The sequence below is a fragment of the Bubalus kerabau genome, chromosome 4 (genome assembly GCF_029407905.1).
Source record: "Bubalus kerabau isolate K-KA32 ecotype Philippines breed swamp buffalo chromosome 4, PCC_UOA_SB_1v2, whole genome shotgun sequence".
Taxonomy (NCBI): domain Eukaryota; kingdom Metazoa; phylum Chordata; class Mammalia; order Artiodactyla; family Bovidae; genus Bubalus; species Bubalus kerabau.
Window position 1 is genome coordinate 136,211,910 of NC_073627.1, and position 25,875 is coordinate 136,237,784.

The 25,875-nt window shown below is 53.2% G+C and overlaps 1 protein-coding gene across 4 annotated transcripts in view; it reads left to right on the forward strand.

The window, feature by feature from the left end:
- SORBS3 (sorbin and SH3 domain containing 3) overlaps positions 1 to 25,815 on the forward strand; it is a 30,299-nt gene extending 4,484 nt beyond the window's left edge. For 2 of the 4 annotated variants that reach the window (XM_055578719.1, XM_055578723.1), the window contains exons 2-21: positions 535 to 676; positions 907 to 1,024; positions 2,487 to 2,680; positions 5,381 to 5,444; positions 8,029 to 8,067; positions 8,529 to 8,622; positions 10,658 to 10,748; positions 11,076 to 11,162; positions 11,258 to 11,311; positions 12,332 to 12,418; positions 12,876 to 12,916; positions 13,378 to 13,511; positions 13,723 to 13,775; positions 13,903 to 13,949; positions 14,112 to 14,226; positions 17,299 to 17,424; positions 18,919 to 19,227; positions 19,995 to 20,098; positions 20,684 to 20,790; positions 23,697 to 25,814. In XM_055578719.1, coding sequence (XP_055434694.1) covers positions 535 to 676; positions 907 to 1,024; positions 2,487 to 2,680; positions 5,381 to 5,444; positions 8,029 to 8,067; positions 8,529 to 8,622; positions 10,658 to 10,748; positions 11,076 to 11,162; positions 11,258 to 11,311; positions 12,332 to 12,418; positions 12,876 to 12,916; positions 13,378 to 13,511; positions 13,723 to 13,775; positions 13,903 to 13,949; positions 14,112 to 14,226; positions 17,299 to 17,424; positions 18,919 to 19,227; positions 19,995 to 20,098; positions 20,684 to 20,790; positions 23,697 to 23,758 — 2,068 coding nt within the window. In that variant the 3' untranslated portion in view covers positions 23,759 to 25,814. Of the gene's footprint in view, positions 1 to 534; positions 677 to 906; positions 1,025 to 2,486; positions 2,681 to 5,380; positions 5,445 to 8,028; positions 8,068 to 8,528; positions 8,623 to 10,657; positions 10,749 to 11,075; positions 11,163 to 11,257; positions 11,312 to 12,331; positions 12,419 to 12,875; positions 12,917 to 13,377; positions 13,512 to 13,722; positions 13,776 to 13,902; positions 13,950 to 14,111; positions 14,227 to 17,298; positions 17,425 to 18,918; positions 19,228 to 19,994; positions 20,099 to 20,683; positions 20,791 to 23,696 lie in introns of all 4 variants that reach the window. The other 2 variants (XM_055578721.1, XM_055578722.1) reach the window with 2 other exon arrangements.
- The last annotated feature ends 60 nt before the right edge of the window (positions 25,816 to 25,875 follow it).

Here is a 25,875-nt window from a genome sequence, read left to right on the forward strand (position 1 = left end):
CCCAGCCTCCCTAGAATCTTGGCCCTGCTGGGCAGTGGGCGGGTGGCCGCTTCCCACCCCACTGCCTGACTAACCCTTTGTGCCCTCTGGCAAGCAGATGCTCACGGGGCCTGGGGGTGGCAGAGGGAACTGAAACAAAGTCCTGGTACCCGGGCCCGCCTCTACCAGCTGCCCCAGTTCCCTCTGCCTTCCCTCCGGGGGAGAGGGCCGTGCTGTTCAGTGAGAGCCCCAGAGGGGCTGGCCGCAGGAGGTGTGCTCCCAGCCAGCTTCCCTCCTCCTCCTCCTTGCCCGGCCTCCCCCTCCCCCACTCCCACCCAGAGCTCCTGCCCGAGGCCTAACAAGCAGCCCATTGTGCCTCTAGGAGCCTGCATGGGCAGCCTGAAGGCGGGTGCCCACAGCGGCCTGTTTCCTGGGTCTCTGAGCTCCCACCAAGTTGGCCCGACCCCCTCCCTCCCACAGCCCCAAGGTTGAACCCAGAGGACAGGGGCAGCCTGGACCCAGCAGGGCTCCCCCTTACTTCTTCCTTCCCCACAGAGGACACGCCGAGGAGCAGCTCTCCAGCCCTGACCCGAGCATGCAGGCTCCACCCCACAGCCTCCCAGCTGGGCTCAGCCTGGATGACTTCATCCCGGGCCACCTCCTGGCCCACGTAAGGTCACCCGCCCGGGGGACACGGGTGAGTGAGACAGCAAGGGAGCGGGTACTATGGGCCCCTACTTGGGGAGGGGGGCTCAGGACAGGTCGGGAGGCAGCAGGAGGATCAGCGCGGGAAGGGGGGCGGATGACAGCTCTAGAGAGCCTCGCTGGTTCACCAGACAGGGTCCAGCCGTCACCCTTTAGCCATCCCTCCTGCCCACCTGCAGAACCCTCTGGGCCTGAGCTGCTGCTCCTGGCCCCTCCCGACAGGTGCCCGTGATCCGGAATGGTGGCTCCAACACCCTTAATTTCCAGTTCCATGACCCTGCGCCCAGGACCGTGTGCAATGGGTACTTCCAACCGAGGAGAGATGCTTCCAGACACCCAGGTGGGTCTGCCTGGGAAAACCAGCTCCAGGGTTAGGGGTAGGGGAGAGGGGTTCAGTCAGAGGTTCTTGGGCTCAGCCTTCTGGCACCCACCCTGGGTCAGGTGGAGGGACAGGAGGTGGGTGAAAGTCTCTCAAGGCCCTGGGGCTAGTGAGCTCAGCTCACCACCCCTCCCTGTAGGCACGTGCTGGCCTGTAAGAGTGAAACTGCTGTGGTAGAGACCAGGCTGACACATCCCTTCCCCTGCCTCCCCCACCCAGTGCCAGGGGGAAGGAAATGTGCAGGGAACATAGCCTTAGGCCAGGGGGACCTCCAGCAGGCCAGGGGATGGCTTGGATTGGGAATGGAGGCTGAAGGAATGTGAGCATAGGTGGGTTGAAGAAGGGATGGGCGCTGAACACAAGACACGCCCCCTAAGGGCTGCCCTCACCCCCCATCTGTATGCAGCAGCCCAGCAGAAGGTTGCAGAGATAGCTCTGGGACTCTGCCAGCTCCTGGGCTCCTATGAGTCAGCCCAGCCCAGCCCAACCCAGCCCACGGGGTCTGGGAGATTCCTGGAACCTCCTGGGTGCACATCCACCCCCAAGGCCCCTCTCTTTAGGAGGATGGCAACATTTATAGAGCATTCCTTTGAGGCAGCCAATGTGTTGAGTAGTTTACACATTTAACAAATAGTCAGTAAGCACATAGAAAATCCTGGACACTGTAAAGACACCTTCCAGGTCTTACCTCACTTCATCCCTCCATAGCCTGGCAAGGTAAGGTGTCATTATTAGCATCTTCTCAGTGAAGGACCCGTAGGGATGTTCAGTCACAAAGGCTGAGCTGAGGTTCAAACACTGGTCCATCCTGCCCTGAAGCCCTTTTGTTGTTACACCTGGAGGCCAAAGGTGCTGGTGAGTGAGTTTCTGCCCCTGGTTTGTCGATAATGTTCAGGCACTGGCCTGAACACAGTCACACACATTAGATCTCCCTGTAGCTCTGCTGTGACTACGCTTATTTTACAGAAGTTGGAAACAGGCACGGTGAAGTTGATTGCTGTGCCTAAGACACACAGCCAGTAGGTCTGCATTCAGGTCTTTGCCCCCAGCCCCTGGCCCTTTTCTGCCACACCCCACTGTCTTCCCCAGCTAGAGATGCCTCTAGCATTCTCTGCATGTAACAATTCTAGCTCTCATTCTAAAAACTCTGAGGACATCCCCAACAAAGCAGGGTGGGGTGGGAACGGGCATAGATTTCTCAAGATAAAATCCATTTTCATTCACTTTAACTAAAAAGTAAACAAACAGAGCCCTGTGGTCCTGCCAAGGATGGGGACATTTGTAGAGTCTGTGTCATCAACTTAGACAAACAAGGAGTTGTTGAAACTTTTGAACCCACAGGGCTCAGTGGTCTGAGGAGCTGAGGGACAAATAAGCCTAGGTGGGGCCCCTTTGCTGAAGCTCCTCTCCATGTACTCCACAGACCCTGCTTGGTATCAGACCTGGCCGGGCCCTGGGAGCCGGCCCCCTGGGAACCAGAAGACCCCTGCCTCCCAGCATTCCCAGAAGTGGTCAGCTACATGGACCAAGGACAGCAAACGGCGGGACAAGCGCTGGGTCAAGTATGAGGGCGTCGGGCCCGTGGATGAGAGCGGCATGCCAATTGCGCCCCGATCTGTGAGTCCAGGGCTGGGGCTGCTGATAGGTGGGGCCCAGAGGTCCACCCTGAGCTCCACCTCTGACACAAAGGCTGTTCCCAAACCATACCAGACTAAAGCAGGGGTTCAACCATTATGGGTCTGGGGCATCATGAGCCCCATAAAATTATGAGCACTCTGGCATGTCTGAGTTGCACAAGTGATTTTTTTTTTGGCGGGGGAGTGGGGCGGGCAGTTCTAGACTATCCCATAGGTTCTCAATGGTAGAGAGCCACTACTGTAAGGGCTGACCCTGGCAGGGACTGCCCCGCTGCCCCATTCATGGCCCTGGGCCTGGCATGGCACTGGTGAAGTGGTTGCTGAGTAAGTGACTGACTGAATGGGTGAACGAGAGAGTCCTCAGTGAGGCCTGATGGAGCAGCAAGCTTGGAGGATCTGAAGGATTCATGCTGGGAGGACCTGCCCTTCCACCACTCCCAGGCCTATCCTGAGCCACCTGTCTGCCTCTAGTTCCTTACCAGAAACTCAGATTAGTAACATAGCCCTCGCTTCCCAAGGTTCTTTGGCATCACAGGTGAGTTCAGATCAGATCAGATCAGATCAGTCGCTCAGTCATGTCCGACTCTTTGCGACCCCATGAATCGCAGCACGCCAGGCCTCCCTGTCCATCACCAACTCCCGGAATTCGCTCAGACTCACATCCATCGAGTCAGTGATGCCATCCAGCCATCTCATCCTCTGTCGTCCCCTTCTCCTCCTGCCTCCAATCCCTCCCAGCATCAGAGTCTTTTCCAATGAGTCAACTCTTCGCTTGAGGTGGCCAAACTACTGGAGTTTCAGCTTTAGCATCATTCCTTCCAAAGAAATCCCAGGGCTGATCTCCTTCAGAATGGACTGGTTGGATCTCCTTGCAGTCCAAGGGACTCTCAAGAGTCTTCTCCAACACCACAGTTCAAAAGCATCAATTCTTTGGCGCTCAGCCTTCTTCACAGCCCAACTCTCACATCCATACATGACCACAGGAAAAACCATAGCCTTGACTAGACGGACCTTTGTTGGCAAAGTAATGTCTCTGCTTTTGAAAATGCTATCTAGGTTGGTCATAACTTTCCTTCCAAGGAGTAAGCGTCTTTTAATTTCATGGCTGCAGTCACCATCTGCAGTGATTTTGGAGCCCCCAAAAATAAAGTCTGACACTGTTTCCACTGTTTCCCCATCTATTTCCCATGAAGTGGTGGGACCGGATGCCATGATCTTCGTTTTCTGAAAAATGTTGAGCTTTAAGCCAACTTTTTCACTCTCCACTTTCACTTTCATCACTTTTTAGTTCCTCTTCACTTTCTGCCATAAGGGTGGTGTCATCTGCATATCTGAGGTTATTGATATTTCTCCCGGCAATCTTGATTCCAGCTTGTGTTTCTTCCAGTCCAGCGTTTCTCATGATGTACTCTGCATATAAGTTAAATAAACAGGGTGACAATATACAGCCTTGACGAACTCCTTTTCCTATTTGGAACCAGTCTGTTGTTCCATGTCCAGTTCTAACTGTTGCTTCCTGACCTGCATACAAATTTCTCAAGAGGCAGATCAGGTGGTCTGGTATTCCCATCTCTTTCAGAATTTTCCACAGTTTATTGTGATCCACACAGTCAAAGGCTTTGGCATAGTCAATGAAGCAGAAATAGATGTTTTTCTGGAACTCTCTTGCTTTTTCCATGATCCAGCGGATGTTGGCAATTTGATCTCTGGTTCCTCTGCCTTTTCTAAAACCAGCTTGAACATCTGGAAGTTCACGGTTCACGTATTGCTGAAGCCTGGCTTGGAGAATTTTGAGCATTACTTTACTAGCATGTGAGATGAGTGCAATTGTGCGGTAGTTTGAGCATTCTTTGGCATTGCCTTTCTTTGGGATTGGAATGAAAACTGACCTTTTCCAGTCCTGTGGCCACTGCTGAGTTTTCCAAATTTGCTGGCATATTGAGTGCAGCACTTTCACAGCATCATCTTTCAGGATTTGGAATAGGTCAACTGGAATTCCATCACCTCCACTAGCTTTGTTCATAGTGATGCTTTCTAAGGCCCACTTGACTTCACATTCCAGGATGTCTGGCTCTAGGTCAGTGATCACACCATCGTGATTATCTGGGTCATGAAGATCTTTTTTGTACAGTTCTTCTGTGTATTCTTGCCATCTCTTCTTAATATCTTCTGCTTCTGCCAGGTGAGGTAGAGGATGTGAAATACCTTCCTACCCTATCCCCCACCAATACTGTTTATTTTTCATTACATAGAAACACATATTCTTTGTAGAATCATCAGAAATACATAAAAAGAAAAAAATATATATAAGCCACCCCAGATCTCACAATTTAAGGCTCATCACTGGTGGAGATTCTTCCATATATCTGGGTATTTTTTTTATATAATTGAAAAAAATTTTTTTGGCCATGCCACATGGGATCTTAGTTCCCCGACCAGGGATTGAACCCACGCTCCCTGCATTGGGGGCACTGAGTCTTAACCACTGGACCACCAGGGAAGACCCCTTCTATATATCTTACTCAAACATAACAGACTACACGGAGGTATTGTTACTAAAGATGTCACAACAGCCCACCCAGGGGGGCTTCAAGGGTGGCCAGAGAAAAGACTCAGCGAGGAAAAATGTCTGTGGCTTGATATTGGGAGGGTGGCCTGACTTTGCCTTCTTTGATCCCAGAGTGTTGACAGCCCCAGGGACTGGTACCGAAGAATGTTCAAGCAGATCCACTGCAAAATGCCGGGTGAGACCCCCTTCTGGGGCCCTCTCTCTGCCTGAGTGGGCTTGGGAGCGAGAGGCAGACAAGGGGACTTACCTGTCCGGAAAGTGTCTCCACTCACCCCAGGCTCTGTCGTAAGTGATCGCTAAAACAGGCCAAAGGAGGGAACCGCCAATCTCCTCCCTGTATGGGGAACAGTGACCAGACGCTGTCCCCAGTGAGGGTCTGGGAAGCCGTGCAGTCACACATTCGTTCAGTCAGTCCCTTAACTGTGTGTTCAGCACTTGCTGTTTGCTGACTACTCTTCTAGGTGCTAAAGACAAAACAGGGAACAAACAAAGGTTGTTCCTGCCTTAGCGAAGCTTGAGACAGAAGGCGTCACAGAGTAAACACACAGACATTTAATATGGCAGATGGTGGTAAGGGCTAGGGAGAAAAGGTCGGGAGAGTGCCCAGGGTAGGAAGGCTGCCACTTCACGCGGGCTGGTCAGGAAAGTCCCCTGAGAAGTGGCTTCTGAGCTGAGAGCTAAGGTTGTGAAGGAGTTGTCCCTGCAGGGCTAGGGGAGGAGTGTTGCTGCATGGGGAGCCTGGGGAACCCTGAGGCAGAGCAGGCCAGATTTGTTCTGGGGCCACAGAGAGGGGCTGGACTGCAGTGAGAGGGGCACGTGGTGGAGATGGAACCCAAAGATGGTGGGGTCAGGTCACCCAGGGCCTTGGGCTTTTACTCTATTAGAACTGAGGAGCCCCCGGGAGGCTTTGAGCTGAAGAGTGAGTGACAGGCTCTGACAGGTGGTGGCTGAAGTGACTCCCTCTGGCTGCTAGGTGGGGAAGAGATGGGGCCGGGTGGAGGCAAGGGACCAGTCAGGAGGTCTGTCCAGAATCCAGGCTAAAGACGACTGTCTCAGATCAGGGCAGTAGCAGCGGGCCTGATGGAATTCTGGAGACAGAATCATGGTAATTTGATGATGGATTGGATGTGGCATGAAAGAGACCAGTCAGGGATGACTTTAAACCTGAGTGAGTCCATGAAGTTGCCCTTTATAAATGTATATACACACAGGAAACGCTGGGAGGGGTTGTGTGTGTGCAAATCTAAGGGACATTCAGTTTTAGATACGGTTCATAAAAGTGGCAGTTGATGTTTGACTCTTTAGTGATCCCATGGACTGCAGCCCACCAGGCTCGTCTGTCCATGGGGTTTTCTCAGGCAAGAATGCTGGAGTGGGTTGCCATTTCCTTCTCCAGGGGTGCTTCCCTACCAAGTGATCAAACCTGCATCTTTGGCATTGAAGGCAGATTCTTTACCACTGAGCCACTGGGCAGTTGATAAACAGGTCTGTAGTTTCTAGGGTGAGGCTTAAGCTGTAGATGAAAATACCAAGCACCCACTCAAAGAGATTTTTGGTGTAAAGGTCCCCCAAGTAGCTCTGATGTACAGCTAAGGTTAGGAGTCCCTGAATAGACAGTATTTTTTAAGGTAGAAGACTGGACCAGATCACCCAGGGAGATGGAGAAACAGAGGCCCAGGGACTGAGCCCTGAAGTACTTGCTTGGAGAGATGGGCAGGAATCAACTAGGCTGCCTGGGAAGGGGCAGCTTGGGAGGCAGGAGGAAAACCAGAATAGTCTCCCTGAAGCCAGGTGACAAGAAATTTCTAAAGGAGGAAGTGAACCTGTGTGACCGATGCTGCTGCTGATCAAGTGGGACTGACCATTTGATCTGGTAACATGGAGGTCACTGGAGTTCTTGACGAGGGTGGCTCAGGCTGAAAGCCTGCTTATCAGGAAGTGGAATTGAAGACACTGAGTTTCTTATGGCCAGCATGCATGCAACCCTATGAACTGTAGCCTGCCAGGCTCCTCTGTTCATGGGATTCTCCAGGCAAGAATACTGGACTGGGTTGCCCTGCCCTACTCCAGGGGATCTTCCCAACCCAGAAATTGAACCTGTGTCTCTTATGTCTCCTGCACTGGCAGGTGGGTTCTTTACCACTAGCGCCACCTGGGAAGCCCCTTATGGCCAGTAGTTGGCTGCAAACCCAAGAACTGGAGGAAGGTGTGGGATCCAGAGAGGGGGGTTGTGGTTTGCGTTTAAGGTCAGGGCTGTGGTTATGTGTTCGTGTTCCGAGGAAATCAAGAGGATTGGCTGGTCAGGTCAGTAGCTCTTCCTTGGAGGCCCCAGAAAGTCCTGAGCACCTTGAAGAGTGGGTCTGGGCAAAGGGGGAAGATTTAGAAGAGGGTGCAGAAAGGGCAAGAGGGTGAAGGGGAAGTGGAATTCTCCAAATTGACCTGGCAAGGGCAGGTCTCCAAAGGTCAGGGAGAGGGTGTGTGTGGGAATGTAGGGAGGGAGGGGCAGGAGGGTTTGAGCAAGGCCACTGCCCTCTTGGCTCGCTCAGGTCCTAAGGCAGCCAGAGGCATTTCAAACCCTCCTGAGAACTGCCCTCCTAATTCCTTCCCTCCCTCGAGACATTTTTTAGGCTCTGACTCAGCCCCTGGGCCCCTGCTCTAGGCAGGAGGGACTGGAAGCCTCTGGGGCTGCCTCCCAGGGCTCCCCATCCTTGTCCTCGCTTGCTGCCCCCACCCTGACTGAGTCCTTTCTGCTACCCTAGACCTACAGCTGGACTGGACCTTCGAGGAGGCACCCAAAGGTGAAGGCAGGGGTGGGGGGGGTGGTATGCCCCAGCCTGGTGCCTACATTTACCCCTCCCTGCAGCCACGCCTGGCTTTGGGGCTCCCCAGTTGGTTCAGCTCAACTTGTGAAGTTTGTACAGCCCATTTCTGTGAGCTCCAAATCCCCTGGTCCATGGTATTAATAATTCAGAGCCTCTGAGTCACTGTCCAGCAAATGCCTAGCCCTGGCTCTGCTTTCTCTGGGCCTCTCTTTTCTCATGTGTAAAACGGAAACACCCCAGAGATGTTTCAAAGCTTTGGTAAAAAGTGTAAAGCTCTTGGGACCCAGCCCATAGTTACTGGTCCAGAGCATCACCCCTGTTCCCACCAGCCACCCAGGAGCGTGGGTAGGGGTGGGCCAGAACCTTCCATGGTCACCCAGGTGCCCTCAACCCCAGCTTTCACCTTCCATCGCCCGTTTATTTTCTCTCACTTTCAGTGGATTCTTCCTGTGCCACCTCTTCAGACTCAAGGCATCCAGGGCCCCAGCAAAGACCACCTGCCAGGCCAAATCAGATGTCGCCTCTGAGCGGGTAAGCCATCAAGGGGAGGGCCCCAGAGCTTCAGAGGGGTGCTGGCCTCCTTGAGGGGACTGGCACCCCCTGGTGGCCACAGCTGGCACAGTCTCGCACCAGGCCAGCAGGCTCCTGCCCATGGCTTTGCCCCTTCTCACTCAGCGTTCCCACTGCTTGAGATCCTCCATGCCACCAGAGCCAAAGGGGGATGACCTGACTGCTATTTGTGGCCAGGATCACCTGGAATGCCTCTGTATTTGGCAGCAGGAATTCATCACCCCAAAGGTCCACGCCTCATTTGGGGTGGAGAGCGGGGTAGCCTGTGGCTAGGCGTGGACCTGCAGCCATCCATTCTGAAGCCTGCGAGAAAACAAGGGGCATAGAGGATCACAGGCTTTGTCCCAGATGCCACTGAGAGAGGAACCCTGCAGACAGGTCAAGGACGCAGTGAATCTTTTCTAAGCAAACCACATAGGCTCAGCCCGAGCTGCAGGGGCTCAGCCCAACCTCAGGAATCAGGAGGCTCTCTGTCACAGTGTCACTAATGAGTTTCTGATTCCTTTCTGGGAACAGAGTGACCTCATTAGCCTGGCTTTAACTGGGCTGTGGCTCTTGGCATCATCAATAAGGTAGAGACTAAGATTTGGTCAAGATTTGGACCCAGATTTCTGGATTCTTGCCTGGAAAATTCCATGGACAGAGGAGCCTGGCGGGCTACAGTCCATGGGGTTGCAAAAATTTGGACACAACTGAGCACGCACGTGCACCTCTGGATTCAAACCAGTGTGCTGCACTAGCCATGTGACCTTGACCAAGGTAACCAGTCTAAGCTTCTCTAGCTCCATCTGTTAAATGGGAATCAGAGGGTGGCATGAAGATCAAAGTACACTGCAAGTCTCCACAAACATGATTATCATACAAGCTTGATTATGACTAGTTGTTGTTGGTGTTCAGTTGCTCAGTTATGTCCGACTCTTTGTGATCCCATGGACTGCAGCATGCCAGGCTCCTCTGTCCTCCACAATCTCCTGGAGTTTGCTCAAATTCATGTCCATTGAGTCAGTGATGCTGTCTAACCATCTCATCCTCCGTTGTCCCCTTCTCCTACCTTCAATCTTTCCTAACATCAGGGTCTTTTCCAATGAGTCAGTTCTTCCCATCAGGTGGCCAAAGGATTGGAGCTGCAGCTTCAGCATCAGTCCTTCCAATTATGACTACAGCTTCCTTAAATTAGGAACAATGTATTCCATTCTCATATCACTGTTGTTAGTGATGTTCTTCCTAGAGTAGAGTCATAGTAACAGCCGACAAATCCTGCCCCTCCCCTCAGACATTCCATCACTTGATAAGCTTGGTACAGTGGTTCCACTTGGTGGAAATATTCAAACTCAGCAGAAACTGGAAGATTTCAACCAGCCAAGAAGGGAGTCCTGGAAGGACACTCAGGTAACGGTGACAGATGACATCGATGATCTAGCACCTCAGGGAACTGAGACTTGTGGAGCAGAAGTAACTTGTTCAGAGCTCCTGGGTCAGGCCTGCAGGCTCTTTCCCCTGACCTGGGTTTTCTGGGAACTAAGATGTAGTCTCACACCCTTGGGTATGGGTGCAAGACCACTTGGTCATGGTGACCAACTTCATCGAAGCTGCACAGACATACATACCCACAGTCATGGGACCAGACAGAATCCAAATGCAGGATATTTCACCAAGGCCAGCAGGAAAGGGACTGGCCACTTCTGGAGCAGATGTGTATGTGTTAGCCCCTGTCTTGGGTGTCTCAGGTATGTTCCCTCACCTAAGATTCCCCACACCCTTATAAAGGTGGGAGTCATTCTCATAGGTGTTGAATCAGAGGCTCTGAGACCAAAGGAGACACAGCTAAGTGGTGGGACTGGAATTTGAATTCAGAGCTAATAACATTTTACTATTTAACACTGCTTCCACCCAGAGCAGGTGGGCAGGGGGTGCAGCTCCCTCTCCAGGACTGTGTGCTCACACCTGCCTCTGTTTCCCTAAAACGAAACTGAAAGATGTCTTTCCCTTTCTTTAGAAGAAGCTGGGATGTCTCTGAAGAGTCTCTTAGAAGCACCTTCAGTTGCAGTCCTGGAGCACCCTCCTCCCTGCACCAGACCTCAAAGCAGGTAGCTTGCCCAGCATCCCCTCTCCCTGCCCAGCACTTCTCCCATCACCATGCTCTCTGGTCAGGCTCTCCGCTGCAGTAGTCGTATAGTCTGTATAGTCCATGGGGTTGCAAAGAGTCGGACACAACTGAGCGACTTTTGCTTTCTGCTGCAAGCACAGGTAAAGCTGTTCTTCATCTTGGAGCCTGTGCAGCCAGAAGATCCTGGAATTCTGGGGAGGGTGCTGATGGGCACGGAAGTGCACAGTGGCTGAAAGCCTGCTTTTCGAGCCTGGCCAGTGTCCCAGTACCCCTCTCTTCAACCTGATGCCTACTCCCTGCCATGCAGGTGCTCAGACGCCAAGAGAAAGCGGACAATGTCTGGACGGAAGAATCCTGGAACCAGTTTCTGCAAGAACTAGAGACTGGGCAGAAGGTGTGTGGGCCTGGTTCTCTGCAAAAAGATGTACCCTCGAATTGTGCATTAGGGGAGCAATTTCACCCCCTCTGACTCACTCTTCCCACTCTTAGCCCAAGAAACCACTGGTAGACGACCCTGTTGAGAAGCCCTCCCAGCCCATTGAGGTGCGTACTATGGGCAGGTGGGTGGGAGTGGACACAATATGTTGGGGGACCAGTGAGGGATTTTCTGGGTGGTCAAGGTCCCCATGACCATGGGCCAAGGCCATGGACTCAAAACTCTGACCCTCTCCAGTCCCATACGGTTTAACTCTGTACCCCCAGCATCCAGGACAGTGCCTGGCATACAGTGTGTGAAAGTGTTAGTTGTTCAGTCATGTCCGACTCTTTGCAACCCCATGGACTGTCGTCCACCAGGTTTCTCCGTCCATGAAATTCTCCAGGCAAGAATACTGGAGTTGGGTAGCCATTCCCATCTCCAGGGAATCTTCCCAACCTAGGGATCGAACCCAGGTCTCCTGCAGTGCAGGCAGATTCTTTACCATCTGACTCACCAGGGAAGCCTCTGGCATACAGCAGGTGCTCAGTAAACATGTGTTCAAAATTGTGTGTTCATCACAGCCGGCTGAGAAGAGACTGATCAGGGTGGACTGGAATTGTCAGGAAGTATTCTTGGAAGATGGAGCTTGGAGGCCAGGCAAAGAGAGGGGGTGCCCAGGATGGGGGTGACACAGGCAGAGGCTGGAAGGGTGTGTGTGTGTGTGTGTGTGTGTGTGTAACACTCATCAGCTGGACTGGCTGTGGGAGGGAGGGTGGGGTTGGATAGAGTGAAGCCAGGCTGTAGAGGGCCATAAAAGACTTGACAGGAGAGGAAGTAGGGAGCCTGGTCCTGAAACACATCAGGAAATACTGAAGTGTTACCCTGGGAGTAAGGGATGGGTGAGCTGGGTCAGCAAGGAGGGCCCTCCTGACACCCCAAGACACACCTCCTGGCAGGCCCAGAGGTAGTCAGCCTGGCCTGGCCCCGCCCCCTGAGCCTGCCTTTTACCCCAGCGCCTCGAGCTTTGACATGTTGCCATTGGGCTTCTCACACCTGATTTTCGCCCAGCCCAGCGCCCCCCACGGTATACTCCCCGCCCCCAACCTTGCCCCTGGCCCAAGTCTCTCCGCACAACCCGCCCCCAGGTCCTGCTGGAGAGAGAGCTGGCCAAGCTGAGCGCCGAGCTGGACAAGGACCTGCGGGCAATAGAGACTGGGCAGCCGTCCCCCAAGGTACCGGCCCCCCGGGGCCCTCCTGGTGGGCGCAGGAACGCCGAGCCGCGCAGGCATGGCTTTGGTGGGAGGGGCAGGCCGACGAGAGGCATCGCCTCCAGCTGCACTCGCGACCTTGGGCGACTCCATCCAAGTCTCCTCCCTAAAGTGCGGGGCGATCACTGTTCCTAGCGACCCCTAAGAGCCCTCCCTGGGCCGACTCCACGTCAGCTTGCCCTCTGGAGCTGGAGGGGTCCATCGCCCCCGGGACCTCAGCCCCGGGGCCCCATGTCCCGGCCTTCCCTCCTCCTTCCACACCCGCCGTCCCTCCCCCTGCTCCTCGCTCCTCCCGCTCCCGGCCCGCCGCCCCGCGTCCCTCCCGCCCCTCCTCTCCCGCTCCCCCTCCCGCTCCCTTCCCGGCCGCAAACTTTTCCGGAGGCGGCGTCCCGGGCCTTGACCGCGCCCGTCTCCCGCACAGAAGGCGCCCCGACGCTCCCAGGAGCCGCGGCCCCCAGCGCGGTGAGTGGCGGTGGAGACGTGGCGCGGGGAGGGGTGGCGAGCCCCGGACGCCGACGGCGGGAGGAGGGGCGGGAGCGCGGAGAGGGGCCGGCGGGGACCCGATCGCCGCTCGTTGGCCGGGGTGGGGGGCCGTCCCTGGTCCTCCGAGGGAAGCTGGTTCCCCGGCCCGGGACTCGGGTCGCAGCAGCGAAGGGATCCCGCTCTCGCTCCCGCCTCCCCACCCCCCCCACCCCCACCCCCACCCCCCGGGCCGCACCCTTTCCCGGCCTTGACCACTCGGGAAGTAGGACATCCTGCTGAGGGCCCGGGACCTGGGAGACGCCTCCAGAGAAGGAGGGGTGGGGTAGGGAAGATGGGGGGAGGGAGTGGTGAGGGTGGGGGGCATTCGGGCGGGCAGTGGGGAGCGGGGTCGGGGGTGAAGCTCCAGACAGGTGGCTCATTCCTGCGTCGTCCCTGCGCAGCCCGGCCTCCGCCTGGAGCTCCAGCTCCCCGAATGCACTTTACCCGAGTTCCTCCCTGAGCCCCCACAGGATGGCGGATGGAGGAAGCCCCTTCCTAGGTCGGAGGGACTTTGTCTACCCTTCCTCAACTCGAGGTGAGAACCAGATCCTGCTCTTGTTCTCACCCAGACGGCCCCCTCTGCCAGCACCACTGCTCCAGATAAGGTGGTACCCCTGCAGAGGTGGCAGGAAGGTCACGGACCCCCCCCCGTTCCTGTCCTGGGCAGGGAGGGGGGAACAGAGCCCCATCCCAGCCCTGCCCCCCAAGACATGGCCTTCCGAAGCTGAGGCAGTGCTTCTCCACAGACCCTAGTGCCTCTGATCCAGGGGGCAGTCCTGCCAGGAAGGAAGAGAAGAAGGTAAGGGGGGGTGGGACCATCAGGGTCAGGGTGCAAGGAGGGCCTGGGGTGGGTCCCTGTGACTGCTCTTGCCTACTTGCGGGCTGAATGATTGAGATCACCTGCTCTGTCCTCTCCCCCTGCCCAGAGGAAGGCCGCCCGGCTCAAGTTTGACTTCCAGGCCCAGTCCCCTAAGTAAGTACCATTCTGCCTCTTGCCTTCCCTGTGGCAGTCCCTGGGAGGACAGGACTGCAATGTACCCCCCTAGAGGGTGAGGAGGGATTTCGGGGACACTGGGCAGAGTCTGGAGGACCCTGAGGACTTCAGATTGCTGAATGTCCTTGCTCTGGCCTTCAGGGAACTGACTCTGAAGAAGGGTGACATTGTCTACATCCACAAGGAGGTGGACAAGAACTGGCTGGAGGGAGAGCACCATGGCCGCCTGGGCATCTTCCCCGCTAATTACGTGGAGGTGAGTGGGGGCGACAAGCAAGGGGCCCTGCCAGGAGGGTGGAAGGGTTTGCAGAGACTTAGAGAATGCAGACCCCCTTTAACCAGCCAGGGAACCTCTCCAGAACTGGCTGCTCCCTCACACCTGGCAAGTTTCCTAAGACTAAAACCGTGAGCTGGGGTAGGGGCCAAGTCTCAGTCTCATTCATGCCCTCCAGGAAATGTTTGTTAACGAAGGCCTAAAGGTGGAGCCCAGACCAGGGGGAAGAACAAAAAAACCCAGTTCCTGTACTGGAGGCCATCAGTCCTCTCAGCGTCCCCCACTTTCACCACTCAGAATCCACCTCTCAAAACCTACATCTCCAGCTGTCTTTTGGGAAGAAATCTAATTGCAACTGACAAGAATATGAAGTCTGAGACGGTTCACCAGTCACATATACTTGTGTCATCTCCTTCTTGTGTATCACCTCCCTCAATCCCCCGATCAACCTGGCAAAGTAGTAGATCACCCCCATTTTACAGATGCACTAAGGTTCAGAGCCAAGTTGTTAAGTAGAAAATCTAGAATCCGAATCCAGAGACAAGGTTCTGGGTTTGATAGATATGGGGCTATGAGTTATTGAGTATTTGCATCTTTTAAGGAATTTCAGATTATCTGATATATCAGCATAAAGTTGTTCATAATATTTCATTATTATCCTCTTAAATATTTATTTTTGACTGCACTGGGTCTTCATTGCTGCGACTGGGCTTTCTCTAGTTGCAGCAAGTGAGACTACACTTTCTAGTTGTGGTCCATGGGCTTCTCCTTGTGATGGCTTCTCTTGTTGCAGAGCACGGAGTCTAGAGTGCTCGGGCTTCAGTAGTTGAGGTGCATGAGCTTAGTTGCCCCGAGGCATGTGGTGTCTTCCCAGACTAGGGATTGAACCTATGTTTGTTATTATCCTCTTAATGTCAGTTCAGTTCAGAGGCTCAGTTGTGTCCGACTCTTTGCGACCCCATGAACCGCAGCACTCCAGGCCTCCCTGTCCATCACCAACTCCTGGAGTCCACCCAAACCCTTGTCCATTGAGTCAGTGATGCCATCCAGCTATCTCATCCTCTGTCGTCTCCTTCTCCTCCTGCCCTCAATGTTTCCCAGAATCAGGGTCTTTTCCAATGAGTCAGCTCTTTGCATCACGTGGCCAAGGTATTGGAGTTTCAGCTTCAACATCAGTCCTTCCGATGAACACCCAGGACTGATCTCCTTTAGGATGGAATGGTTGGATCTCCTCGCAGTCCACGGGACTCTCAAGAGTCTTCTCCAACACCACAGTTCAAAAGCATCAATTCTTCAGCACTCAGCTTTCTTTATAGTTCAGCTCTCACATCCATACATGACCACTGGAAAAACCATAGCCTTGACTAGACAGACCTTTGTCGGCAAAGTAATGTCTCTGCTTTTTAATATGCTGTCTAGGATGGTCATAACTTTCCTTCCAAGGAGTAAGCGTCTTTTAATTTCATGGCTGCAGTCACCATCTGCAGTGATTTTGGAGCCCCCAAGTCAGCCACTGTTTCCCCATCTATGTGCCATGAAGTGTTGGGATCGGATACCATGATCTTAGTTTTCTGAATGTTGAGCTTTAAGCCAACTTTTTCACTCTCCACTTTCACTTTCATCACTTTTTAGTTCCTCTTTACTTTCTGCCATAAGGGTGGTGTCATCTGCATATCTGAGGTTACTGATATTTCTCCCGGCAATCTTGATTCCAGCTTGTGCTTCCTCCAGCCCAGCATTTCTCATGATGTATTCTGCATATAAGTTAAATAAGCAGGGTGACAATATACAGCCTTGACATACTCCTTTTCCTATTTGGAACCAGTCTGTTGTTCCATGTCCAGTTCTAACTGTTGCTTCCTGACCTGCAGATAGATTTCTCAGGAGGCAGGTCAGGTGGTCTGGTATTCCCATCTCTTTCAGAATTTTCCACAGTTTATTGTGATCCAAAGTAATGTCCTTTCCTTCATTCCTGACATTGATAATCTCTGTCTTTTCTTATTCTGGCTAGAAATTGGTTAATTTTATGGATCTTTTCAAAGAACCAACTTTCGATTTCATTGATTTTTCTCTACTTTTGTTTTCAATTTCATTGATTTCTGCCTCTTCATTATTTCCTTTATTCAGCTTGTGTTAAGTTCTTTTTCTAGTTTATTTGAGTGGTAGTTCAGATTATTGATCTGAAACCTTTTTCTCCTAAATGTAAACATTTAATGCTATAAATTCCTCTCTAAGCATAGCTTTTACCTACAACCCACAGATGTTGATATTTTGTTTTTTTTTTTTTTTTTTCATTCAGCTCAGACTATTGTCATTTCTTTTGTGGCTTCCTCTTTGACCCATCGATTGAGTCGTCTATTTCAGGCTCTTTATCTCATAGGCATCAATAGACCTCCTCTATCCTTAAAACGATGTCCCTGATCCTGAAGTTCCACAAGTATATACAGTATTGCATATCATCAGTCATTTACATCTTGAAATGCCGGAAGTGTTACTCAGTCGTGTTCAACTCTTTGCGACCCCATGGACTGTTGCCCCACCAGGCAATCATCTGAGCCACCAAGGAAGTTCTTATATCTTAGTATGAACTAGTTTATTAGCATCTTGATTTTTCTGAGTAGGATGAAGCGACGAGAGCATGGGGACCCTGGGCACATGGTGGGGTAAAAGTGGAGGGGGAGGAGGGACACTTGATTCTAAGCAGTGGTGAAATGGTAGATCCTCACTTTTAGAACAGGCTACCAGGAGTTCCCTGCTCCTTGGTACCTCTCATATCCTTCTGTGCCCCAATGTAAACTCTCTCCTGTTTTCACGACCATTGTCCACTCTAATAGTGCCCACTCCACATAACCTCTGGTGCAAATTCTTCCTCCAGAAGCATTCTGGGACTGACTACCCCGTGCCCTGTGCTCACTGCTGGCTCCCCCAGGCTTGTGTTTGGTTTCTGTCTCCACTCTGGTCTGGGGACAGACCTTGCTCATATTGCTTCCGCAGGAGCCCAGGTCTGTGCCCAGTTGATACCCAAGCTGAATCGCATGTCCTCTCTTCCTCCAGGTGCTGCCAGCTGATGAGATTCCCAAGCCCATCAAGCCTCCAACCTACCAGGTGCTGGAGTATGGAGAAGCCGTGGCCCAGTACAACTTCAAGGGGGATCTGGAGGTGGAGCTTTCCTTCAGAAAAGTACGCTTGGCCAGGGGGAAAGGGGGGTGGGGCAGGGTAAGGGCAGCTGAAGACACAGGTAAATGTGTGCAGTAAAAATATTCTTTAAAAAAAAATCAGATATACCTATTTTCACTAGTGTTTCAGATTTTTATTCTCCATCTCTTTGGATATATTTCCCTTAATTGTGCCCATTTTAATATTTATTTATTTATTTACTTTTATTATTATTTTTTGCTGCATAGGCTCTTTGTTGCGGCACGCAGGCTTCTGTTACAGCACGTGGGTTCTAGAGCATGTAGGCTCAGTAGTTGTGGCGCTTAGGCTCTCTAGTTGTGGCGCTTAGGCTCTCTGGTTGTGGTATGGGGGCTTAGTTGCCCCACGGCATGTACAATCTTAGTTCCCTGACCAGGGATTAAACTGAGTCCCCTGCGTTGGTAGGCGGATTCTTAACCATTGGACCATCAGGGAAGTCTCCTGCCCATTTTTATTTGTTTATTTATTTTAATTTATTTGGTTGTCCTGGGTCTTAGTTGCAGCATGTGGGATCTAGTTCCCTGACCAGGGACTGGACCTGGGCCCCCTGCATTGAGAGTGCAGAGTCTTAGCCACTGAACCACCAGGGAAGTCCCTTGCCCATTTTTAAAATGTTCAAAACTTCTAGAGTAGTTGTGCTTCTTCTCAAGTTGCAGGTTGGTAGGCTGTGAGGATCACATCAGCATTTTAAAAATAATAGAATGGAAGTCTTAGAATACCTTGCATGTAGAAAGGGTATTTCATCCAACTCTTAGACATGTGTGTGTGTGTGTGTGTGTGTACTGGATTGATATTACAACATATTCTTTTTACTATAGATAATGGTTCAGAAAGCTTGAAAAATGTTGAGACTTCCCTGACAGTCCAGTGGTTAAGGCTCTGCACTTCTAATGCAGGCAACACAAGTTCCATCCCTGGTCAGGGAATTAAGTTCCCACGTGCAGTGCAGTGCAGCCAAAAAATTCAAAAATAAGAAGAAAAAGAAAATGGAGTAATGCCCCAGAAAGCAAGCGAACTGGTCTCTCTTGGTTTATTTTGAGGGCAAAGGGCATGAATGCACCTAGTGAATGTTCCCCTGGAAGAGCTGGCCTAGCGAGAGAGGAGGAAGGGGGTGGCTGGATGGAGAGAGGTGGGAGCAGGAGGGGGGCTGGAGACCATCCTTCCTAGGACAGCCCCACTAACAGTAGTCAGTATGTGGGCTTGGGGACACCCCAGCTGTCCTCAGGGAGTTTGTTTTTGGATGCAGTGATGACCTCCAAGGTGGAGGCAGGAAAGGACCCAGTCATGGCAGTGGTGCTAACACCTGCGCGGTACTCCTTACCAACCTGCCATGGAGCTGTGTGACCTGTATATAACCAGCTGGTGCCCTCCAAGCCTGATCCCTCCATGCAAGGTGTTAGGTTACAATGACTCTGCACCCTCCTGTGCCTGGCAGCCAAGGGCCCTGCAGATACTACCTCCCTCCCTCTCTGTGACCAGGGGGAGCACATCTGCCTGATCCGCAAGGTGAATGAGCACTGGTACGAGGGCCGTATCTCGGGCACTGGGCGCCAGGGCATCTTCCCCGCCAGCTACGTGCAGGTGACCCGGGAGCCCCGGGTCCGGCTCTGTGATGACGGCCCCCAGCTCCCTGCATCTCCCCGCCTGCCTACCGCCCGCCTGGTCCATCACCCCAGCTCTCCTTTAACACCACGCAGCCCAGCTGACCCCACTGACTGGGGGGGCCAGACCTCCCCCCGCCGCACCGGCTTCTCCTTCCCTCCCCAGGAGTCCAGACCCCAGACCCAGGTAAGGTGACCTGCCTCAGACCCGAGAGTGAGCCCTGCTCCCTGTGCTGTATTCCCCATTCCTGGGAGGCTCTGTGTTGTGGAATTCCCCCAGCTGCTCAGGATAGTCTAGTGGGGTGACTGAAGAGAACCTTGTGTTGCAGTCCTTGAGGACCCCAGACCCTGGAGCTGCAGCCCAGGGAGGCAGGAGTCTCTAGATGGGACCCCCAAACCAGCACAGGCCTCCTGACCTTCCAGAGTCCACTCTTGGGATTTACCTGTATCAGCGTCTTGGGACAGGGTGTGCTGGGAGTCAGGGTGTCTGCCATTCACCTGCTGTGTGACCTTGGGCAGATGACTTACCCTCTCTGGGTTTGGGTTTCCTCACTTGTAGAATGGGGATAGCGAGTCCCACTGCAGAGGATGGTTGGTAGGAAGTACCTGATGGGCAATGATGGCCATTGGTCATCATGCTGACATTGACCACAGACAAGGGCATGTGCTCCTATGTTCATCCCTCACTCAGCAAACTGTTACGGGCAGATAGAGCCCATGCACAGGACGCCTCCTGCTCCCGGCTCTGTGCACACGTGCAGATCAGCCACCTCCCCTACCTGGGCCCAACTTCCCAGTACCTGTGAGGTTGCAGTCAGACAGGTCTCCCTGTGCTACGGGGACTGTGAAATGAGATGAGGCAGTGTGGGATGCTGTTCCTGGGGAGAGGGGCAGGCCGGTTCACGCCTCCTTCCTCATGTTTGCATGTGCCCACCTGCCCTCCTATGGACCCAGAGTCTCAGCACCCCTGGGTCAGCTCTGTCCCATCCTGGAGGCTCCAGCCATCCCCTGGACCTGGGGACCTCGTCCTCTACCACCAGCGAGATACACTGGACCCCGTGAGTACCATCTGGGACGCTTGGTCGGGGTTGGGGGCTACTCCACAGGCAGTGCTGAGCACACACTAATTTACTCCTCCCTACCCAGGATGGAGTTGGGAAATTTCTCCTAAGAAGTGCTTGTCCTTATAGTGCTTATGGGTGATTTTAGTGGGGTGTGTGGGGGGCAGGGGGTGCGGGAGTGGGAGGACACTTGTCTGTAGTGTTCCTGACCAGTCCCTCCCAGCTCTGGGCCTGAGAGCAAGCCTCCCACACTGGGCACCCCTCCCCTCCGTCTCTCACTGGGTTTCCAGGGCTGAGGTCAGCGTGGGTGTGTGCGCAAAGTGGAACACAGATTTGAAGGCATTGAGAGCTCAGGGGAGGTGGAGTGTGGGTGATTAGGGTTTGGAGAGTAAGGAGCATGCCTCGGATGGAGGCACTGAAGCCAGAAAGAATCGCCATGCCCAGAGCTGGGCCAGGGACTAATGGGAGCATGGAGGGACCTGGGAAATTCCAAGAATGTGTCCACCTTGGTTCGGGACTAACCAGGCCTGGTCTGGGGAGGGGCTAGGGTCCTGGTGGTTGCTATGGCAGTGTTTCCTGCAGGTACCGGGCGATGTACCAGTACAGGCCCCAGAATGAGGACGAGCTGGAACTGCGGGAGGGGGACCGGGTGGACGTTATGCAGCAGTGTGACGACGGCTGGTTTGTGGGTAGGTGGGCCTGGTGGGCAGGCTGGGGGCAGCTCAGACTGAGCTGGGGGACAGGCCAGAAAGGGTATCTCAGAGTCCTGGGGGGAGGGCCTGGGGGAGAGGCCAGGAAGGTTATCTCAGGATCCTGTGGAGATTTGAGTGGCTGCTCCTGCCTGCCAGGACTGGTTCAGCAAAGATTCATGGGCTGACCACCTCCCACCCTTCCAGCCCAGCACTGGCTGCTTTCCCAAAGCCAGCACTCTGTTGTTCTCATTCCCTGAAGAAGGGTGAGGCCTGGGAGGAAACCAGACTAGCTCAGGGTCATTGTTGAAGCCAGTGGGACTCAGGGGTTCCTGACCCCCAGGCCTCTGTTCCTTCCATCATACACCTGTGTCTGGGGAGCAGTCCTTGAGTGGGAGGGTTGTGGGGGGACTTGTCTCCTGAGATGCTGAGCCCTTGGTGGAGAGGACCAAGTCTCACACCTGTGTGTCCTCACCCCCACCACCCATAGCTAGAAGCTAGCTCTCTCACCCCCAAGAGAAGAGAGAGGAAAAAGATCTGAGCCCTCAAGGCTGACCCAAGGGCAGCTCAGGCAAGGACTAAAGCGGGAAGTCTCAGGTTGGCCTTGGCCTGGTTCATGGTGACCACTCAGCATGCTTTTTTCCCAGAGTGAGCGGGTCAGGTCCAGGCTGCAGCTTCAGGGGATGGGGTCATCCCTAGAGAGCAGTGAGCATCCAGAAGCTCTGGCTCAACAGGCTCCAGGGCCTGAAGGGTTGCGGGGGTATCTTGGGAGGAGTGGCCACAGGAGTGACAGCCTTCCTCTCTCATCTGAATCCAGCACCTCAGTGCTGACCACCCTTCTGACACACCAGTAACTATGAAGCACCAGCTTATTAACATGGGGCTTCCCAGGTGGTGCTAGTGGTAAAGAATGTACCTGCCAATGTAGATGTAAGAGATGCAGGTTTGATCCCTGGGTTGGGAAGATCCCCTGGAGGAGGGCTTGGCAACTCGCTCTGGTATTTATGCCTGCAGAATCCCATGAACAGAAGAACCTGGCGGGCTATAGTCCATAGGGTCGCAAAGAGTCAGACACAACTGAAGGGCCTTAACATACATACCACACACACACCAAACACACACACACAGCTTGTTAGCAGTCCTTGGAATAGTGGGCTTGAGGGCACATTCTTTTTTTTTTTTCATTCACAAGTTTTATTCCATGCAGTTAACTTTTTGTATCTTCAAAGTCAATTTACTTAAAAAAATTAGTATTTCTTATTCATCATAAAATCCATCCCCCTCCCCCAAGGAAACCAAATTCATGGAAGGAGTAATTTAGGTCTAAGGTGTTAGTTGCTCAGTTGTGTCCGACTCTTTGCAACCCCATGGACTGTAGCTTGCCAGGTTCCTCTGTCCATGAGATTTCCCAGGTAAGAATGCTGGAGTGGGTAACCATTCCCTCCTCCAGGGGATCTTCCCAACCCAGGGATTAAACCTGGGTCTCCTGCATTGCAGGCAGATTCTTCACCATCTGAGCTACCAGGGAAGCCCAGTTGTCAATTTTTTGGCTACACCACACGGCTTGTGGTATCTTAGTTCCCTGACCAGGAATAGAACATGCATCCTCTGCATTGGAAGCACGGAGTCTTAACCACTGGACTGGGGGCAGCTGAAATAGGTACTATAGGTTTGTGACAAAGGCTTTGTAGCCCACCATGCTGTACATATATGGCAAAATGGCAGCACTTTGTGCATGAGTGCAAAGTCGCTCAGCTGTGTCCAACTCTTTGCAACCTTATGGACTATACCCACCAGGGTCCTCTCTCCATGGGATTCTCCAGGCAAGAATACTGGAGTTTGTTGCCATGCCCTCCTCCAGGGGGTCTTCCCGACCCAAGGATTGAACCCTCATCTCTTACGTCTCCTGCATTGGCAGTCGGGTTCTTTACTATTAGCACCACCTGATCAAGTTCACCTAAATGAAGTCTTGGGGACACATTCTAATTTTAGTCTGTACACTTCTGCATTTTTTTCTTTTTTTACAACTCCTATTAAAGACAAGAGGAAAAAGTACCACTTTTGTGGAATAAGCCCCAAGGGCTTTTAGAGGGAAGGTTGAGAACAGTTGTTTTCTCAGTTACACTGGCACATTTCAAGTGCTCATCAGCCACATGTGAGTATCATTTTGGACAGTGCAGATCAGGGAAGGCTTCCTGGAGGAAGTGAGGGAGGCGTTGGAAGGATTTGGGGAGGCAGAGAGGAGAAGGGAGGCCATCTAGGCAGGGGAAGAGTATCAGTAAGGCCTAGGGGCAAGAGGGCCCTCAGCTGCTCACAGAAGGGGGTGGCTGCCTGAGGGGAAGGGATGGTCAGAACTTTAATTTTATTTTCCTGTAGCTCCTAGCATTTCTCCTCCTCTACCCCAGGACACAAATTTTGGGGTTGTAGTAGACAGAGGCCTGGATTTTGGTCCTGCTTCTACCTCTGAGCAGCTGAATGCTTTGGGGGAACTGACATGGCCTTGTCATATACCTTACCTGCCCCGTCTCTAAAATTAGGGTGTCATACTAGACCAGTGAGATTCCTCCCTACTTAAGTTCTGTGATTCATTCTCCTGCTTCCTTGCTTTCCTGAGGGGTTATTCAGGGCTGTGTGCAAAGTTATGCACAGTTGGTTGAGTGCTCAGATTCGCCCATCATTATCGACATCATAATGCGTGGCTGGGCCCATCTTGGAGGCTTCTGCTTCTAGGGGCCAAGAGTGAGGAAAAGCAGACTCCTCCCTCCCTGGGACCTGGATTCCACCTGCAGTTCTGGGTACTGCCAGCAGAGGGCAGGGCTCCCACTTCCCCACCACCACCACCAGCTCACCCCATTCCTGTTTTTAAAAGTGGGGAATGTTCTTTCTGTCTTTCTTTCCTCTTTCAGGTGTCTCCAGGAGGACCCAGAAATTTGGGACATTCCCTGGAAATTATGTAGCCCCGGTGTGAGTGGTCTCCGTGGCAACTCAGAGTCCACCCAGGATGGGGTGGGGAACAGAGCACTTATGGGAGGGAGAGAGGACTCCCCCCTACACACACCCCTCCCCCAGGACCTGAGCTGCTGGCATCTGCAGACAAGCCCAGCAGTCTTTCCTACAGAACCTCCCTTGAAGCCCCCTGGACTGATTCCCACCCACGACTCACAAGCATTCCTCTAACAGCCCTTTTATTTCCTCCCCTTCCCCACTCCCCAAATATAGAGGTCTGCTTTGAAGTGGAGACTGTTTCAGGCCTTATTGAGACCAGACCCCTGAGTCCCCCACCCCACTATGGCGTTTCCGTTTAACAGAGACCGGCTCCCAGCTTTACCCCCATGGGGTTCCTCTAACAAGAACCAGCTTCCTAACCTAATAGAGACCAAAGGCCGCCTGTGCCTGGAGGGCTTTCTCCCTTGTCACTGCAGCTTGCTTGCCATCCTCTTTGCCTTCCTGCCTCCAGCTGGGCCTGGGAGTTTGGTGGGGGATGGACATGACTCTTCCTTAGTATTTGCTGCCTGGCAAGAGGTCTTGCCTGAAGGCTCCCTCTTCCCAAAGGCTGCCAAACCCTGCGCCTGGGCCGTGCTTATCATTCCGGCTGCCTTGGTGCCCAGGAAGAGCGGGGCTTCCGAGGACTGGCCTGTCCCAGATGTATTCCAGGGAAACGGGTATGTGCTCTCCTCCTGCCAGCCCAGCGGCCCCCAAGTCCCCCCTGGAAGCAGAGAATGTAAAATAAATCTGGGTACCAGGGACCTTGCCTTCCTGTCCTTTTTCTTTGGGTTATGAAGAGGGCTCCTCCCTCTTAGGATTATGGGAATTCTTTCTGCTGTAGGCTGATCTGGGAAGCAAGTAGGATGTGAATGAGAGAGGGAGAGTGTGTGTGTGTGTATGTGTGTGTGTGTGTGTGTGTGTGTGTGTGTGTGTGTGAAAGGGAAGGCTGGAAAAGCACCATCATTATCTCTAAAGATCTCAGGTCTCAGGCAGGATTGGGCAGCCTGGAGGATCTGGCAAGCCGTGCTGAGAGAACTAACATCACAGGGACCAGGGCAAGGCCTGATTGTGGGGAGAAACCAGAGATGGGAGCGGAAGGTGGCCTCGTTTGCAGCAGTTTGATCCTGGAGCTGCCATGGGGTTGTTGAACTAGACATTTCTGTTTGCTCTGCTCCTCATGTTTTCTTTCTCTGGGCTCTCGTGTGTTTGTTTACCTTCTTTTTTGGGCTTGGGTTTTTGAGCAATCGATGGCAGGAAGCTGGGAGTGGTGGAGCACAGCTAGCCAAGGCCAATCTTCTGGCCCGAGGACAAAGTCCTGGGGCCTGGCCGTGCCTGAGGGGGCACAGTCTGGGCCTGGCTGCTCTGATTAGGAAGGAAAGCTCCATTCCTTGGCCACTGCTGAGAGATGAGCCAAGTGTAAGGTGCTACCCACATGTTTGATGTAAGCATCCCAACTGGCAGGTTATAGGTCTGTTTTACAGCAGGAGAGGCTGAGGCAGAGAAATTAAGTTGTCTGGGTCACATCATAATAAAATGCTGAAGTCAGGTCTGATGATTGTTGCTGCCTCTCTACACAGCCTACCAAATGCCTGGGCAGTTCTTGTCCAGAGGCCCTGGAGAAGGAAGGTTATGCATGAGGTCCCTGAGGCGGGCCTGGGCTGGGCCTCTCTCACATTCTTCCTGGCAATCATGTCATCTGGGCCTGTCACTTAGGGCACCCCCACCCAAGGTGGGTGGGAAGAAGTGATGGTTCCTAATTCTGTCAAGACAGGTGGGAGAGGTCTGTGAATGATGGGGCTGTGGCCGGTCCCTGGCAGGTTCCTTGAGCCTGGGTGTGGCCTGGGCTCCAGTGATGTTTAAACAGCAGCCTGAAGAATGAGACATGCTTTCAGTCCTCCGTCCACCCCAGTCCTCGCCATGGTCTGCTGCTAGGGTGGCAGATCCAGCCCATGCCATGGAAGTGACCCTTCTCCATGAACCTGCTAGCCTGTTCTTGATCGCCCATCCCATCTCCTTTGAGTTGCCTGATGCCCTCAGAAAGGAAAAGATCTCAGGGCCGAGACTTCCTTTCCTTAAGGCAGATACCAAATCCACACCCTC